General features: G+C 39.4%; 2 protein-coding genes across 3 annotated transcripts in view; one reads left to right on the forward strand and one right to left on the reverse strand.

Moving 5' to 3' along the window:
* The window catches only part of VRK2 (VRK serine/threonine kinase 2), a 45,458-nt gene extending 34,526 nt beyond the window's left edge, over positions 1-10,932 (forward strand). Inside the window, exons 9-13 of one of the 2 annotated variants that reach the window (XM_086460797.1) lie at positions 1,081-1,139; positions 2,943-3,127; positions 7,061-7,240; positions 7,582-7,758; positions 10,690-10,932. In XM_086460797.1, coding sequence (XP_086316923.1) covers positions 1,081-1,139; positions 2,943-3,127; positions 7,061-7,240; positions 7,582-7,758; positions 10,690-10,932 — 844 coding nt within the window. The remainder of the gene's footprint in view (positions 1-1,080; positions 1,140-2,942; positions 3,128-7,060; positions 7,241-7,581; positions 7,759-10,689) is intronic. The other variant, XM_009946090.2, reaches the window with a different exon arrangement.
* Positions 10,933-10,992: 60 nt separating this feature from the next.
* Positions 10,993-18,682, reverse strand: part of FANCL (FA complementation group L) — a 30,832-nt gene continuing 23,142 nt past the window's right edge. Inside the window, exons 8-14 of the mRNA XM_086460798.1 lie at positions 15,441-15,591; positions 13,592-13,675; positions 12,948-12,993; positions 12,775-12,856; positions 11,856-11,972; positions 11,487-11,558; positions 10,993-11,028 (exon numbers count right to left, since the gene is read on the reverse strand). Of these exons, the coding sequence (XP_086316924.1) occupies positions 10,993-11,028; positions 11,487-11,558; positions 11,856-11,972; positions 12,775-12,856; positions 12,948-12,993; positions 13,592-13,675; positions 15,441-15,591 (588 nt within the window). The remainder of the gene's footprint in view (positions 11,029-11,486; positions 11,559-11,855; positions 11,973-12,774; positions 12,857-12,947; positions 12,994-13,591; positions 13,676-15,440; positions 15,592-18,682) is intronic.

Here is an 18,682-nt window from a genome sequence, read left to right on the forward strand (position 1 = left end):
CTGTCATCCCTTCACTACAAATTCTTGGTCTTTCCTCCCAGTAACGCTGGGGCAATGAGGCAACTGTGCCAAAGCTTTGGGCATTGGTAAGGTGATATTTGAGGATCCTGGTGTGTTTGAGTTTAGAAATGTTCATGCCATGCCATAATTGGAGGAGAGGCTCCATTTGAGTTGGAATTTAAGCTAGATTACAGGAAAATGTTTATGTTTAAATGTTTCATTTCCCCAAAATTGAAACCCCTATTTCTGATACTAAACAACAGATTACTGAATTGAAAATTATTAGCCTGTGTACTCCACCTTTATGCATTTGAGAACATCCTCTTACTTATCAGTGGAGCTTTATGGCTCCTTTGAAAACAGAAAAAGGGATCCTTTAACAGTATGAACAGCTAAACGGAACTAGCAGATTTCACTTACTCGGGGCAAGGGGGCTTGTGCAGCTGCAGGTTCCTGCCGGTGCCAGGAGATCATCCTGGTTCATGCCTGCACAAAGATGAGAGCTGGTGTTACTTCATCCCTTTTTAGGATATGATTGATTCTGAGCTTCAGTGCCCTGTGCTGTTTCTGGATAGATAGAAAGTACATCTGTGGCCCTGCCCTTCTGTTTATGAAGTGCATGGGACTCAGGTTGTTTAGCCTCTCTCCCTTTGCCTGCTTGTAATTTTGATAGCCATCACCCATCTGCCTGCGAGCTATGTGGCAGAAAGAACCCAATGCTAAATGACTAGTAGGCAGGCCAGAACTGCTTCTTAAATTCTGAAATACAAATATTAATCATTAAGCTGAAATCAGGACAAGCCATTTCAGGTCAAAGGATTTTTCTTTTTCTCTTACAAAGCTTAAAACAACTGCAAAGAAAAAATGTTTAAGTGCTGTCTTGGTGAAATCAGCAGTCACCAAAGAGTTAAAAATAGAGCTGGTAAGAGGAGATTTGGGTTTAAAATGAGTACTGTGAATCATTAGCTATCCTGGAGGTCCCTTCCCTTTGGAATTGAGACTTGCTGTCTTCCTAAATCCCAAATGAAGAATCACCTGCTCCAAAACCACATTAAATTGTTGCACTCTATGTTGTTTCAGACTTATGGATGAGCTCCCAGATTCAGTGATGGAATGGGATTCTTCTGGAAGCAGCTGCAGTAAGTGTGCACTGTGTACCATAAAGCTCTTTAGCCTGTTACAAAAAATACTGAAATGTCTTCCTCTATTTGGGGCAAGCAGAAGATAAGTAAAAATAACACAAATTTAGCAAAGTCTTCATTTTAAAATCTCAAATGCAATTGCTAAGTTTTGCACTGTAAGGTAGATGCCTTCACTGGGCCTGAGTCCATGCAGTGTTATCGGGCTCTGGTCTTAGGGCAAACTATCATGTGCAAACAGAAGTCATCCTGGAATCAACCCCTTGAAATCACGGCGGTGTGAACCACTCTTGCACATACCCGTTGAACAGAAGAATTCAGCCTGCAATAGCTGTATTCAGCTGATAACACAGTAGTTACAGAATACTCATTGTTAGATCATATGTCACGCTCATTAGTTCAGGGTGCAGTTTAACTGAACTTATATTTCTGACTTTGGTGGAACTGGATCAGTCCCTCCATGTAGAAGCTTATTATCTTTTAAGCATTTTTAGCTCAAAGGTTTGTTTACTGCAAGGGGAGAAGGTGAATTTCTGCATGCTGTCAAATGCTGATCACTGCAATAAATGATTCTTGATGCTTACTGATACTCGGGATGCTTAATGCTTTTTCTGCAGGAATGCTCTTTCTGCTGCTTTCTTGCATTATCCCATAAACAAGTACTAAGTAGGCGAAATAAACATTGATGGCTAAATTTTCAACCCCGGTGTGTGGTAGTACAAAAATCTTGATCAGTCTCACCTGCGATGTGTGCCATAGAGTGACATAAGGGATCGTAGCCACATGGAATCCAAGGTGTTCGGAAGCAGTGGCTATCTTAGAAACAGAAGTAGCTGTTAGTGTGGAAATAGTAAGCAACTGTTTACAAAAGGTTTATTGCTTAGTAATCAAAGTTTGAAAAAGCAAATGAATGGAAGGTTTGCCTTGTCCTATGTTTCTTCCTTCACTGAAATACCCAGGGAGAACGCCAAACTTCCTTCAAAGTTCAGTTTCTATTTTTGATTTATTCACTTATTTTCATAGCATTTCTGCAGTGGAATTATTGGAATGCGTCATGTATTACATAAAATACATTCATGACGTGTATACATACTTAAATCTTTACTTCTGGGATTTTACCAAATGCTAATACCTGGTGGAGTGCTTTGGTTTTAGGATACACTTGAGTCTCCAACTGAAAGAAAAGTTTGATCCCCCCCATATGTTTTTCCTGATAGCATTATTTCTGTCCATTCAGTGGTTTCCCTGTTTCTAGAACCACTCGATAATGATAGCAAAATTACGCTGCTGTTAGATCGGGTTAGGATGTAATCTCCAAACCATATTTGTCCAAGTATTAGAAGTAAAAAACAAACAAAAAAAAGTTGTTTTTTTTTCCAAAGCACTTGAAGTATAATATCTATGCAGATTAAAATAATGTTGTTGAGAGTAGTTAATATTTAAAGGGGTCTTATGATCTATCAAATAGAAAATACTTCTGTTTTACATGGAACTATCAATATTTGTTGATGAAAGTATTTTGATGAATTTTTATACTTGGACAGCTTTTGGTACTACATGAATTAGTGCATGTGCATAACAAGACATAGCACTTAAGGGTTAGCTTGTTTATCCAAGTCTATCTCTTTCTTTTCTCATCTCAAAAAGACAAGATATTGTCAGTTCTGTGTTTTGAGTGAGTCTTCGGCTGAAATTGTGTCATTTGGTTTGGCAGTGTAGGATTTGCATCCATTTTGGAATTAAATTCATTCTGAAGTTCTAGGTCCACACCAAGTGAAAGTTGCGTTAAAATATGCTCCACAGGTGAAATAGCCAAGTTTTTGGCATGTGTTTATGGCTTGGCTTATGATGAGAAGCCAAAGTATCAAATGTTCAAGAAAATCCTGCTGGATGGACTGGAGTCAAGCGGAACAACTCGCTACGATGGCCCTCTGGAATTTTCTGCCGCAGCATGCATGCGAAATCACAGTGCTGCTAAAGTGTCAAAAGTAAGTAAGACGATTCTGGGATTCTTTCTGACATCTCCTTGTTGCCTTTTGTAGAAGAGGAAATAGTTTAAGATCTCAAAATGAGACTGACACAGCAGTTCTTTTGCCTTAAATACACCGTGTTTGTTAATTCCTGTTTCCCCTGGCTTTGCTAAAAAGTGGGATGCCAGCCCTTAAGGAGGAAGAACTGTCATGAGTCCTTTTGACCTACAGGCTCTCGCTTCAAAGCAGTAGGTCTGTGTAGTGCGACTTACTTTCAGGATAATGGGGAAGTCGACGACTTTTTTTCATTAACATCTTGAAGACAAGCCTGAATGCCAGGTTTTTCCTTCATTCCAGATTAAAAGCAAAGTTACCTTTATTAGCGAAAGCTAATTCATTTTCTCGCTTTCAGACTGTTCTTTGTCATTTGCCTTTATACTCCTGCAGCTGCTAATGTGGAGGAGGTATGATTCTGGGATTTAACTCTGTTATTGGTATGCAGTGCTATGTGATGCACTAACACAGAATTTCAAAACTGACAGCTATTGCGTTATATTTTCCTTTCGTACCTTTTAAGTCGGAAACTGTAGTTAATAAAACCATGTTTTAATATGTGGGGATTGAGGTAATTAGCAGTCTTACTGGACTTGCTGTGAAATGTCAGTCCCATCGTACCCCTGCCTCAAAACTCCCCATATGCAAAAGCCCTGTTTCTCTCTCTGATGTGTGTGCAATAAGGCGGGGTCAGGGTACCATTCATTTTTAATATTTCTGGTGAACTTTGGACCATCACAAGTGTACGTGAGCCAAGAATGCAGGATGCAAACTAATGTGACTGATAGGCTGCTAGATGAATGGTGATTCAAGTATCAGTGCACAGATGGTTCTGATTTGCTGAGTTTTGTAGCTGCTGCAACTGAAGACATAAAATATCCTTCTAGTCATAAATTAGCTCTTTGGAAGCAAAACCTTGGCACCAGAGCTTTACAACCTTCAATTAGTAGGGAAAGAAGTATTTGAATGACTGTGGTATTGACATCTGTAGGCCTGCATAGTAATCATTCCTAATAGAAGAGAATATCTGTTTGAGGGGGTTTTGCATGGCTAATTAACCACCAGTGAGAATATGTAATTTTTTCATGATCTCCTGATTGTCACCTTTCTCTCATGATACAATTACATTTTATTGTAGCAAGTGCCTTACAAACCAATTGTCAGCACTATTTACGTATTATGGAAGGCAGAACAAAAGTTCATGTTTAATAAAAAGGCACTGGGTTTTGATCTTGGTGATTGCAGATACTTATTTTAGCAATTTTATTGACTTCTGGTTATATCACTTTTTTGTCTTTTAACAAAACCGAATGCTATTTCAGTGACAGGGTTTCTCTTGCTATGGTGGTGACCACTTTGTCCTCACTAATTAAAAAAAAGCTTATCAAAAGTTTGTACTGTTTTCTGAACTGAATTGAAATATCAGATAGCTGTGAACTGATCTCCAGCTGATCCTATTGGATCTCTGGTTCACAAGAGTCTTCAGTTTCTTAAGAGTCAGATACTGAATAGTAAATCTATTTTCTTCTTCTTGCCTGACCTAAGACTTGACAGTATGCTGGCATAAGAGATGATCCTGACCTTCCAGGCTGTAAAAGCTGCTGTAGCACTTGCTGTTTGCAAGTGCACCACCCCACTGAAAAAGTCCGTGAATGAGGAGTGTCAGTTATCACCACTCGTGCTGTAGGACTAAGCAGAATTGGTTTTGATGGCCAAGAACAAGATCAGAGAGAGAGAGTATGTCTGCATATTTCTAAATCTTGGCACCTGTCATCACTTTTTCAGAGAAATTTTTAATGGTGAGTGTCTTGCTTCTTCGAGCAGTGAGAATGCTAGGACTGCCCCACCAATCACTTGCTTTTTGCCTGAGTATGTTTCTTCAGCCAGTTCTGCTGCTTACATGTACAAGTTTCCTGTAACATTCACTGCAAAACAGCTGCAGAAAGGAAATTTCTAGGGTGATTCAAAGGACTTCAGGAGTACGTAAATACAAGCCGAGAGAGCAGATAACTGGACTTTCTCTAAACTTACGGCTGTTTTCAGAAAATGCAGTTTTTCAATCTGTGGTTATTGGCTGTGGAGGATATTCAAGGCCTGGTGCACTTTGGTGCTACAGCCCTGACAAAGTGTTCGATGACAGGCAGGCACTTCCCACTGCATCTCTTCACAGTACTGTCTGTAGTTATCCTCGGTCTGTCTCTTTTCATCTCTGTATTCCCTTTCCACCTCTCCTTTTATTCACCAAACACTTCTCCCATTAAAGAGGCAACCTAAGAATAGTGGGAGCCACTACAAACAATCCAGTCTCCTCACTTCTTGCTTACGAGCAGAATCTGACTCCAGGTGACCTGTCTGATTCCCCTGTACCAGTTTGGTACACAGGAAAGACAGGATTTTGGGTTAATTCCATTCTGAAGACCAGTAAACACCTGTAAGTACCAATAAGGGGATCTTGTAACACTAGCCCCTTGAAGGTGATGTGAAGAGGAATGTGAATTTTAAGATGCAGCTCCCTGTATAGTACATGAATCAACAAGAAGTGGAACAGCGGCTACATCCTGGTTCTTTGCTTCAATTGCACACAAAACATAGGTGATAAATACTAATTGTGTTAATTCTCAAATTTGTTTATCACAGTTTTTGGCACTGAATAAATATTTTCAGCTTTGTCACCGACAGTGACAGTGCTAGTGTTAGGGCCAAATGAAATGTGGTAAGGCCAGCCAACTACTTGGTGGATTTTGTAGATTTCATAGTACAAAATAATTACATCACTACCAACCTGTAATTTTTATCAGTACAGAATACAGGAGGTTTTAGGCATGAAATAAATATTTTCACGAGTGCTGGAAGTCCTGTAGTCATTTAAGCTACTCGTACATCGAGAAGGTACCGGAGTCAGCTGCCAACAGGGTTAGTGATTCTTGCATGGTGCCGTGATGCAGGGAGAACCACGTCGGGCCAGTGTGGCACTAAGCCTCACCTATGCAACTCCATTGCTCTGGGCTATCTGCAGTGTCAGGTCCTGAGTCAGACTGAAACCAGCTCTAGTTGTTCAGAAGAGGTACATTAATAATTTGCACAGAGCGGAACTATGGATTATGTTCTTAAAAGGTGCTTTGGACTAGCAACATATGAAGTGCCTACTGGCGCTTTCAATGGTATTTAGTTTGTGCAGTTTCTATCTCCTGTATGTATTTAATTTGCAGTGTAAAAAAGCAGCCCATTATTTCTTTTTTAGCTGCTACATTCAGATACAGCTGCTGCATAGAGGACCATATGCAAACAGTACAGTTACAGAGTTATTAGTGTGCCAGAAGTACCAAAGGCATGCGGCATACAGCCTGTGTTTTGGCTGCATTTGTCTTCCAAGTTACAAAAGCCAAAACCAGACATCGTTCGATACTTAGTGCTTAGAGCAGCACTGGGAAAAACTTGCATTAACTCATGCAACTATTCACCATGTATTCCCCATTTACATTTTAGAAGACTGCAAAAGAATATAAGCCTTAACTCTTAGATTACCCCAGTCAGAAGATGCAGTGATTATTTTACCTTAGAGACTTCTGCTTGACTCAGTCCAGCGGTGTGAAATGCATTCTGCTCCGCTTGTCAGTGAAACAAACGGCGACTTACTGGCATCATTCCCAATAAAGGTTATTAGTGAATGTTTTGCAATGTATAACCAAGGTTTATTTTATAGCATGCTTCCCAAATGCAGCATGGCTCTAACTTTGTACTGTTTTGAGGAAGATACTTATTGATAATTAAAATGCTGAAAACAATTATTTTGAGAAAGATAAAAGCTTACTCTCATTAGATGTTCTTGGTACCGAAGATGGAATGTTTTTCTTTTTCAAATACTTTCTTCACTATACAAAATTGTTCACTGTACATCAACAGGTTCGCTTACCAAAGCCTATACCGAAACCAGTTCAGCAGAAGCAAAAAAAGCTGGAAGGTGAAGAATATGCCCGTCAAAGCAAAGCCTGTACTGGAGCAACAGGCAAACAACTCCAGGGTGAAGAAAAGCCAAGTAAATTAAACAGGATGCTTCCCCAAGCAGAGCCTCAGCAGGTGAGGATGTGGGCACTGCAGAAACGCATGGCATCTCCTGGGAGCATGCCTGCTCTGCTGCCTCAGCGTCCACCTTTTGGGGCAGGCAAGGAAGAAAAGTGCTTGGAAGAAGCCAGGCACTATGTCACTAACTCCAGACGTTGGCATATGCTTAGTGGCTTCTATTATTCCAAACATGAAACTCGCGAGTTTCTTGTAAGCCCAGGGAAAAAGTGCAAACAGGGCACTACCCTTACCTGCCTCAAACCTGACAGGTCCCAGTATCAGAATAGTACCTGTGATAATTCTGAACATTACTGAATTCTTTCCAGCACACAGAATTACTGTCTGTACATTAGCAGGTTCACTTACCGAAGCCTTCACCGAAACCAGTGCAACAGAAGCAAAAGAAGGTGAAAGAGGAAGACTCTAACTGCCTGAACAGACCTCGTGCTCGGGCAGCGTGCCGGCAATTCCAGGCTGAAGAGAAGCCAATTAAATTTCACACTACAATTCAGCAGCCTGAGCACCCACAAAAGGTGAGGTTTTGGTGTTACCTTAGAACAGTCATGGCACCCTGCAAAAGCAAGATCAGCTTTTCTAAAAATAAGAGGTTAAAACCAACCTCACACCACCTCAAACAAAGCGTACACTAAGTGGGTGCGAAATAGATGGGTGTAGTTGCATGGTCATGCTGTTTGCGAACTACCGCTCCAGTTTTTTCTGTAGTTACTGTGCCAAGTACTGCACCAGTGGGCAGATAACAGGGTTGGGAAATGACAGTCTCCCTGTGCGGACCCTGTTGTTTGCTTGGTAGGAACTTACATCACCGTAGTTTCCTCTTCTGCACAGTGGAAAACTTCATAGCACTCTTTAAGTTCCTAAATTCTGGCTTTTTAATCTGAGGATTTTAGTTGTTAACTAACTCACCTCAAATATTATTGGTAATTTATGGCATAGAAGGGTTGAATGGATGTATTCAGTCTTACTCTTCAACTGTACGTGAAAAAAATGATGAAAAAATTAATCAAGGTTTTAGTAAAAATAACACAGGATAAAGTACATCTTAGTTATCACACTGTGCTCCTTTTCTTTGGAGTTTAAGTATATTTTAACAGATTCTACCCTGTTTTTCTTTCATATAGAAAAATAACTTGTTAAACAAGGACAATTTCTAATAAGCACAAAAATGCAACTTGAAAGATAGCTTTATTATTAATCCCCAATTCTTTGCTTCAAGCAGTCTGCTGATCACTGCCTGGAGACTCCGGTACAAGCTAGGAGAGTGAAGCAGAAAAAACACAGCTGTACCTGAGAGCATCAGGCAGTAAAGTGGTGAGCAGAACGACTTTTGGCGATGTTTTGGCTGATCGTAAGGTAGAGGATTCTGAAAAGTCTCTTGAGTCCTGACACAATAGTGACTCAAAGTAACAAATACAACTTGGTAATATGAAGATAAACCAGTGCTACGTCCTAGTCCTGAAATGTAGAATTTGAAAAATAGATAGAAGAAAAAAAGGTAGCACATCTCTCCCACAAATCTCCTCCCTCCTTTTATTTTGTATAAAAGCTACTTTAGACCTCATAAAAAAGTAAATATGGAAAGAGCCACATTTAGGTTTCTAAGATGACATAGGAAAAAGAGAGCTGGTGTAACTTCTCCTGCTTATTTGAACAGAAGCACACAGTATGGATTGTAGATCTTGACAGATAGTAACTTGGGGATTTGTTGTTTCCCTTCTTTTTGTGGAAGGAAAAGTACATTTTTACAGAAAAGGGACAAATCACTGGTCTAATATTTAGATTATTTTTGTGTTTTGATAATAGTTTTCTAAAGAAAAAGCTGCTGTTCCAATACAATTAACAATGCTGCATCTATGTAGAATCATTCTGTGGTACTCACTGAATATTGTGCATAATAGGGAAGAGTTAAAATGGAGGTCAGACAACATTTAAGATGTTCAAGTGAGAAACTGGAGAAGGAAAAAATGGCAGGACTGTCTTAGTTTAATTTTGCAGACTTCCCACATAATTTAGGTGATTGGTAAAGGAAAGCTACGTAGCAAATCTTAAGAGTACTGAGGTTATGAAAATTCAGGAGGATTCTTCAGGGACAAAGAGGAAAAAGAAACAACGGTTCATGCAGGAAGAGTGCCGAGAGGCTGTCAGGCATTCTCCAGAGAGCGATTCCAAATACGTCAGATAGGCGACTACCCGGAGCAGTTAGAGTGAGGTGCCTGCACTTAACTGGGACACCGAGATGGGATGGCCACCCTGTTGCCACTGACAGACAGTGCAGCGAATGGTCTGAACACAGAACATGGAAGGAAAGATCTTTCTCCCTGGTTTATCTTTTGGGGAAGTATGTTTAGAAAAACATCACAGAGCTGCGACAACGAAGGAATCAGTGGGTCTGCTTTGTTTGCTGCTGCTGGAAGGCAGGTACAGTTTAGGTATAAATTAAACAGAGAAACATTTCTATGGTGAAAGGGGAACACCTGAGCGAGAGGAGTAGGACAAGAAGGGGAGGATGCTTGTGAGAGACAGGACAGCCTCAAACTGGGAAAGAGAAGTAGCATCTAGAAAATAATATGGAAACAACAAAAAGCATAAGATAAAAAACTCCGAGCTGCCTTTATGTTGGACATAATAGTATCTATCAGATAGGGCCTATATTTAATTAAAAGAAAAGAAACAATGTCACTACCTTGAAAGAGGAAAAAACCAGGAAGACAGGAAATTTCTATTGGAGAAATGCAATTTAGGTTTTGAATTTTCACCAAGAAAACTGTATTGCTAGGGTTGAAATTAAGTGGGGTGTATTGTTAAAAGTAACATTGTGAACAGGATCAAGGAAAGAAAACCAAAGCTGAAAATTTTTCTAAGGGACAGTGGAAAATATGGTCAGGTCTTGGATATGTGAGAAACAGAACCATAGTGTTTGGAGGTTCCTTTCAGAGATGGAGATCTAAAAGGTAAGCTAAGGCTGACACTGCTTCCGGGGACCTAAACCAACCCCAACCACCACCCTATCCAACTAAAACAAACCCCACATTACTAGCATGTTGATGCTGTCTGTGATAAATGAGAACTTTAGCTTCACTAGGAAATGCAAAAACTTACACAAATTAAAATGGCAAATCAAACTTCAGAGTAACGTCTAGGGTGTCCAGGCTAAAACTTTATTAGCAGAAACACTGTAAAGACTTAATACATTTTTTGGAAACAAGTTAAAGATACAGAATTTCAGCTGTTGACTTCAGTAATAAATATAGACTTACACTTCTTTAGAAAGTGACTACTCATACCTAATGTTATACACTTACACCTGCAAATTCCAGAGTTAAGGCTTTGTAGGAATGTATTGCTTTCTCTAGGGTAACTTAAATACCTTGGTGTCATCTTTGAGATCTGTGTTTTTCAGATTCACGCCCACTTATTCAATATTATTACTTTTTTTTTTCCTACAGAAAGACACTGCACGAGACTTACCACCATTTGACCCCCCAGCAGTATTCTCGGAATCCAAAGAGAGACATGCTCAATCCTTAACTACAGCTCATCCAGCATCACTGCAAGAAACTGGCTCTGACATCACCAATCCTTCCATATCTCTTATATTTAGGCTTGCATTTACTGATGAAACATACCCTTACAGCATAGCTGTACTTGTACTTCTGCTACTAATAGTACTTTCCTTGTATTTTCTTTGATGTCGCTGTTTCAACATCTTCAGTGTAAGTGCAGCGGTGTTCCCATCACGCAGTATTTTCTCAGAGTTTCTTCGTTGAGGATTTCAGTGTCAGTGGCTTGAAAAAGATTTTTTTTAAATAGTACTGTCAATATTTAGCTGTCCCAGGCAAGTTCTCTTAAACTTTCCATATCTGCACTCAATAGCCCCAAATGCACTGAACGATTTGTACAAGTCTGTTTTGCGTTACAAATGTTGGGATTCTCTTTTTTCTTTTTAAACTGAACCTTTGCTACAGCAACATTAAAGTGCCATGAAAAACAATGGGGTGTGATATTTAATTCCTCTGACACTAGTGTGCTGATTGGTAATGTGTGTAGCTGCCTTTATACGGTTTCAGAAAACCTGCACTGAATGCAGGGGAATTTCAAGTTTTCCTCTCTTTATTCCAATGTGTAAAGGGAAGATAGTAGCCATGTATTCTGTTTTACAAGTGACTTTGCTACAGTTTTTTCCTTTGTCTAAGCTGCCACACGCCATTTAGTTCAATTGCTCATTTTCACTGGATTTTCTTACCTTATTACAGTATGGACATTCACCAAAGATGACATTAAAACTCTGTCTGCTAGAAGGAAGACCCTGTAGCCACTGCAACACAAGTAAGTGGATTAAAATTCACATTGTTTTCATATCAATTTAAGAACAATCTATTACAGGGTTTTTTCCAAACAGAGTTCATTTGATCAAGAGCTGACACAGTGCCTATTGCGTCAGAGGCTGTATAAGCACGAAGTGAGGCAGGTTCCCTTCCACAGAGCTTGTGTGTGAATAGTGGGTTAGAAGACAAGAGGAAGCACAGTGACTGTTGTAGCACTCCTGAAAGGACTTGACTTATTTTCTAGAATCTGTGAGTTAGTGAGCAGTTTGTCCGATTAATTACATTACCTCATACAGGCAAGCCTGGTGAAAAGGTTGTCCGCATCGGGGATCATCACACACTTGATCGGGAGCAGCGCCATCGAGTCGATAGGCATAGCAGATTCCACAGTCCTTAGCAAAATCCTTCAAACACAACCTGTGTTAGCTCACAGTACGACTGAAAGGCAGAAATAGGGCTGGTAATGCAGAAAACATGTTCATCTATTTGTCTTTTCTTTGGCGTTTTTCGTTACTTAGAATTACTAAAAACTTTTGCCTTCAATAATGTGTCTGTCCCTTTATGGCATAAAGAGTGAGATTAGGTGCTAGAAGTACCAGACTTTACTAGGTACTATTTTATCCTCTCACTGAGTTACGTCTGGTTTTACAAGCGTTTCCATACTCCTGGGCCCCACTGTTTCTTTTTGATCAAACACAGATTTGTCATTACATTTGGACATTAGACACAAGACCTCAGTCAGACAGTAATTTAAAAATTTCACAAGCGAAAGCAAAGCTAGTAATCCACTGTTACAGCATTGTCAAGAATTAATTCAAGTTTGTTTGAAATGCACCAGTATTTGGATGGCCTCTTGTCCCCTCTAAGCAGCTCTACCTAATTAGGACTTAAGTCATCAACATCCATAACAGAATGTTTGGGTTTTCTGCATCTCATTAGCCACTCTGGAACTTCCTCTTTCCTTCTTAATAGTGAAGCCTGTTATTAATCACCTTACTGCTACGAAGGCCACAGGAAAGTGTGCACTCTAATCAAAGGTTAACAAGCTCTGACAATTGTTGCTTGAAGTTCAGAAGTCCTTATGACAATATATTAATCCAATTACCTCTCTTCCAAGGCTTTTATTTTTGCTGGCAGTTATAAAGTGACCATTTAAATTTTACTTATTCAGAAATAACGACTAATGATTAACAAAAAGCAACTTACATTTTTTTCTAGCACAGCACATGATGGAAAATCAGTTTCTAAGAGGTCTTTCAAGTTTTGTAACAAACCAACTTCTGGATCCCTGCAGGTGGGAAAGAAGGAGGAAAAAAAGTCAACGCCAGGAATGGCAAATACCATTTCCATTTCAAACCTGTATTAGTAAAGGTGCTTACCATAAGTGCATGTTGTTGTTCAGCTTAATTCTCAAAGGGTTAACCACTGCAAACAATATACATGAATAATTACATCATCTTCAGGATCCCTTTCGCTCCCTCCCCCGCCCCGTTTAACCTCTGTCATTGTAGCACTGAAGGGAAAGGCACGGGTTGGGTTTTTTTGATTAAGGTACCTAAGTCAATGACTGCTCTTAGCATAATGAAGTCCCAAAACTAAAAACTAATACTTAAAATATCATAGTTACCTTAAAAGTTGGTAAAAAGCTGTGGGACACTAAGTAAGAGACTTAAAATATTTCCAAATGCTATTAGGACATAGAGAGTAAATCTTTAATTTAAAAAGAATAATATTAAGATACAAACACGATTGGCCAAGCATCTGGAGGACACAGGGTTCCCTCTAAACCGTGCTAGGAAAGCACTGGAAAAAAAGTGTCAGGGAGCAAACCAGCACGCTGTGGATTTTGGCCGCTAAACCACCAGCAGCTACTGCGTAAAACTCCCCTACACGTGTGCTCAGCTGAATTAAAGCTTACCCCAGGAGTCTGACATGGCTCACACCAGTGTCTGCTCACCAGAGACCAGATTCTAGAAGAGAAAGGGGCGTGGGGGAGTGCATGTGTGCACGTCTGCTGCCTCACCGTGATCTGCTCCAAGAAAATAACACTCGGGGAGCATGTTTGGATGCCGCGGATCTACCTCTATGTTCACCGAGACATTGTTTCCTATAATGAGAAGGTGAGTCAGTCACAGGGGGAAGCTTTGCTTTGCAGACAAGTATTTGAAAACAGAAACGTTAACTTTTTTTTTTAAAAAGCAGTTCTAAATTGGTTAATTCAGGCTGGTTTTCATTACAATAAATAATAAAGTTAGTAGGTATCCGTATATATTAAATATTTAAACTTTAATGGAATGTAATTAAAAATAGCAACCGATTTAAAAAACCCAGCCAGTCTTGCATTTCTTTATACTAGTCTTAACCTTAACACTTAGACTTATTTCTGAATAATCAGACTCAAGCTAGATGACATAATCTGTTTGAAATCTTAGTGAAATATTAAAGGTAGAGAGGTGATTGTTATTAATTCCTCATTATCTTTTATAGTCAAAAAGACAGTATTTATTAAGCACCAAAAGTCATTCCCCTCCACAGCATGCTCCTGGACTGAGTGAACAATGGCATATTTTTGTAATAGCAAATATTTTTCTTTTACAAGATACCCCATCATCCTCATAAGGGCTGCTATTCATAAAGGGCAAGCAGCTCAAAAACATTCTGGAGCCAGGTTAAAAACCTCAGAGCAAACTGTCTTCTAAATAAAAACAGGTGAAACCCACCATTTTTTGTAATTAAGAGGTACGTTAGGCTTGTCCTCCTTGAAGAAATTGGAATGAATGAAATCAAAGTTTAGTCATAACTGAAGGTTGTCTGTGACCAACAACACAGGGCTCAAAGCCTCGTTCTGCCCCCACTGATCTGATGTGAGGTGCTTTTTGAGGCTTTTCTTTCCTTTTCATTGGTCTGTGTCAAAGTACAGCAGCACCAAGATAAAGCCACCCTGATTGCACACACACAAACACAAGTTGTGGTCCGACCCATGTCATTTTAGACAGTTGCGGAACTTTCTCTGTCCCTCCGTCCACCCCCAAAGCAGAAGCAGACTTAGCACCCCACTAGCTCCTTTCCTTCCTCACTCTGCAGGCAATCAGCCTTTCCGCAGGTTTTGGGGGCAATTTAGGTCTACTTTGGTCCATTGTACGTTCTCAGATTTCTACAATGTGCTATTGGTATTCTGGATTTAAGCTAAAAATCACAACTCTTTCAAAGGTAACGTTTCCCCCCTATTTCTAACCTCTGACAGTGGCAAGTTTCTCCTTTGCAATTACAAGACTCCTCATCCTACATATATATGTATATATAAAGACCTTAAAATGCCATACATCAGCATGTGAATTAAGGTATTTTTTCAGATGGTTAACACTGTAAGCCTCTAATTCCCTCTCTTCTCTTATTTCTTTGTCCTTTCCACCTGCCTCTTTTAACCCCCTTTTCTCCCTTTTGACTTCTTTCTAACATTCCTTTTACTCCTTCGGGACAGGATGACTCTAAAGTAATGATCTGTTACAAAAATCTGGAATCCGTGAATGAGATAATGGCTTCATCTAAGCTGATTTTTTACAACTACTGATTTTTCTGTAGTTATCACGGAAGTCCTCAGTTTTTGACAGTAACTTGTTCATCATTTCCAAATAGACAGTATTTTTCCTGCAGAAACTTTCATTTTATGCAATACCATAAAATTGTAATTAATTTCCTAAACAGGTTCAGTATTCTGTGGAAGGTTAATTTTTTTAATATGTAAAATAAGAGAGTTGTGTCTTGCTGGCCTTAAGTACAAGCACCATCTGATCAGATAAACAAAGCGAAAGAGCACCCTGAGTATTACTTCTCAAATCCACTGTATTCCTCCAAATCTTCTCGTACTGTACCTATTGCAATTCTTCTTCTCGTAGCACTCCGTGTGGGATTTTCGGGCTCAAGCACCCATGTCTTCTCATCGATTTCATCCATGGCATCCCAGAACTCTTTCAGCGATTCTAGTGCTGCCAGGAACTGATTATAAACGTCTATTAAGGAGTTCTAAGAAAAGAAATTTAAACAAATGGTCTATCGTTTCTACCCACAGCCACACAGACTATTGAAACAACAAACTAGGTAATTTAAAAGCAATAAAACCCAGTATGCATCCAAGTGTGTCAGGGCAGCATAAAACGTTGAACCTCACAGTGTTTTTCATCGAAACACCAAGTGAAGAACAGCTGGATCCCGAGTACAAGTTCTCTAATCCTGGTAGTTCCTACACGTTGTGATATACCTACATCGTACCTGGGTTTGATAGTGTTTTATGCTCCTTTTCAGAAAACTTTTCTGAAAGCTGGTAACAACTATTAATTTGCATTGTAACTTGTAACAAACTACTGTGAAATTAAAGCAAATATCATCTTTATTTGCTATTAAACTTGTAACACTGATATTTTGTCTCTAATTCAGCTGAGCAACACAGCAGTGGTACCAACTATAAATACACAGAAATATCCACATAACTAAAGCAGCTTATTTATTTTTTGAAGACTACGAAATATAGCCTAACGATGTCATAATTATCTCAAAATTAAGCAGTATAAAACCAGATACTTAACATTACATTTCAAGCCATGTAAATATGGTAAGAGAAGGAGAAACCACCTGATAATCAGAGGATTACACTCAAGGGATTTCAGTATTTGAGAGTGGATTAGATAGAATCAGAAAAGTCTTTCATTATACAGGACAATATACAGAACAGCAATGCAAAAGAGCGTTTAAATCATCACTGAGCACAAAAGTTAACGATTTCTTCAGGGAAAGACTTCTTCGCGTAGAGAAAACACTTGGCAGCCAAGTTAACACCCTTCCCAACACAGGTGCCTGGAGGGTGCAAAACATGAATTTAGGGAGCCGAAGGGAGATGAAGAATGAGAAGGAGGAGAGAGGCGAGTCCCGTTTGGAGTAACGCCCCATATGGGCATGAGCCAGTGGGGCAACTGGGAGGTGTCCGACCAGACCAGGAGAACGAGGAGCCGTCAGAATGCGGCTTCCTGGTGGGAGATGGACTTGTGCCAGGAAAAAGTGAAGGTGTCAAGAGACTAGACAAAGGCAGCAGTAAAGGGTCACACAGGGTGGGGGGAGCGTTGGGAGACAAACTCTTCCTGGATAACTTGTTTTCTCAAATTGGTTGGTAGTGAGAAATTCAGAGTCGAAAAAGAAGAATTGTTTGGGAGCACCAAAGTGTGTTTTGAATTCATTTACACAGAACACAACTGAACAAGGAAATCCTTGAGTAAACAGCAGGAAGGATAGGAGAGAACTGATGAGACTTCTTCAATTTGGGTAAAGAGATGGTAAAGTATGTTTAAAAATAAAAACAAAAACCACAAAAAAGATAACAAGATTTCATATATCTTTTGGCCTGGGAACAAGTTCTTGGGGTCAAAAAAAAAGCAAATTATATGTTCAGTTCTTAAAGAACTATTTTTCTATAAAGAACACAAAATATAAATGGAACAGTTCCCTTCAATCTTTAGTAATTATGGTCTCCCTATCTCACCTGGTCAAAAAAGAAGCAAATTATATGAACATTCTCAGATGAAGAAATCTGATTGTTGTAAGTTTTTATATTTTATGCATACATAGTTTAGAAAGAAACGGTGTAGCTTAGAAATAAAATGCTACACTTTTTCCCCACTGTTATTAAATTATATTAAAGTAGAAAAGCACTTAAGCAGAAAAGTGTGAATACTGCCAATCTCAAAATGTAACGCTTATTATCTTTAAAAGCATTTTGTTACTTTTATAATACCTGAAGTGATATAATAGTGTCAGTCACTTAACCACATCTTAGAGTATAATATCTTCATCTTAAGTACTATTATTTCCAGTATTTTAATAATTTTCACACAGTCCTGAAATGTGATCTTTTGTGCTCTGATGACACTTAAATTAATAGCATAATTTTCTGGTACTTGCAACAGTTGCTTTCCATTTTGATTTTTTACATTTTTCTATATCACATACAGATAAATCCTCTAATAATCATTTTTATCTTTATCTTCCGGGAATTCAAAGGGTTTCACTAGAAAAAAGAAACATCAAGGGATTATAACCCACAGATAAGTTTTAAAATCCAATTAATTTTAATACTAATTGTAATTTTTCAATGATGTTCCTTAAAAAGGTAGTTAAATCTTTTTTTTTTTTTTTAAATGCACTGTTCATTTGATCTTATTTGCATGTTTCATTGATGTTGCCAGCTGTCTCCTGCTATATACATGAAGGCACCTATAGCTATTTAAATACATCCCATGCTTGTCATGCAAACCATGAAAACTGCCTTTTTTATTTGATTAACCAAGTAATTTTTGGTCATTGCCCAACACTTTTAGAGAAGGTGGCTGTCGTTACCATGCTTTTTTATTTTTGGTCTACACTACACCAAGATAGCTGTTAATAGTGTCAAACAGCACTCACTCGTGTCTTGGTCACCTTTGTACAAATGCATTAGAATCTGTATGAAATACGTCACATATTCTTTGGAAAAAACCCTAATTCATGATATTGTCACTGCTGCCCTGACTCCAAAAAGCGTGAGCAAAGCCCAGCTGGTTACTCCATCCCCTGTATCCATTAGGTTTCCATGCTCAGCAGGCAAAACATCCATTTAAAAACAAAGAACAGTGCGGCCGTTTAATCTTTCGCAATGACTTAAAACAAAACGCAGGTATTTTTAACGTACAGAATAAACCTTGTTTCTGACTGCCAAGGATGCTGCCATTGGCTGCCCACACGCCCAGCTCGCAGAGCTGCCGGTGCTGGAATAACCACCCTGACTTAACGCAGTTTTTTGTGCAGGTGGTTGTCACAGTCTTTCCGAACTTGATCCCACGCTACTTTTTTGTCCCCTCCCCCCCCTGCTGTGGGGTTGCTGACATCCCCTGCACTGGCTGGAAAGCAATCCCCCCACAGCCGTGCTCCCTGCTCCCTAGGCTGGCCGGGCGTTATTAATTAAGGGCAGTGGAGAGGCACCAGTGAGGGCGTGGTCTGAGCTGAAACACTGCGCCTGGCTGTGACCAGACCTTCTCAAGTAGACCAACCACCACCAGGACAAAGATGTTTCTGAGATGAGGAATGGAGA

This window comes from Leptosomus discolor, chromosome 2, assembly GCF_034619465.1.
Source record: "Leptosomus discolor isolate bLepDis1 chromosome 2, bLepDis1.hap2, whole genome shotgun sequence".
Lineage (NCBI taxonomy): Eukaryota > Metazoa > Chordata > Aves > Leptosomiformes > Leptosomidae > Leptosomus > Leptosomus discolor.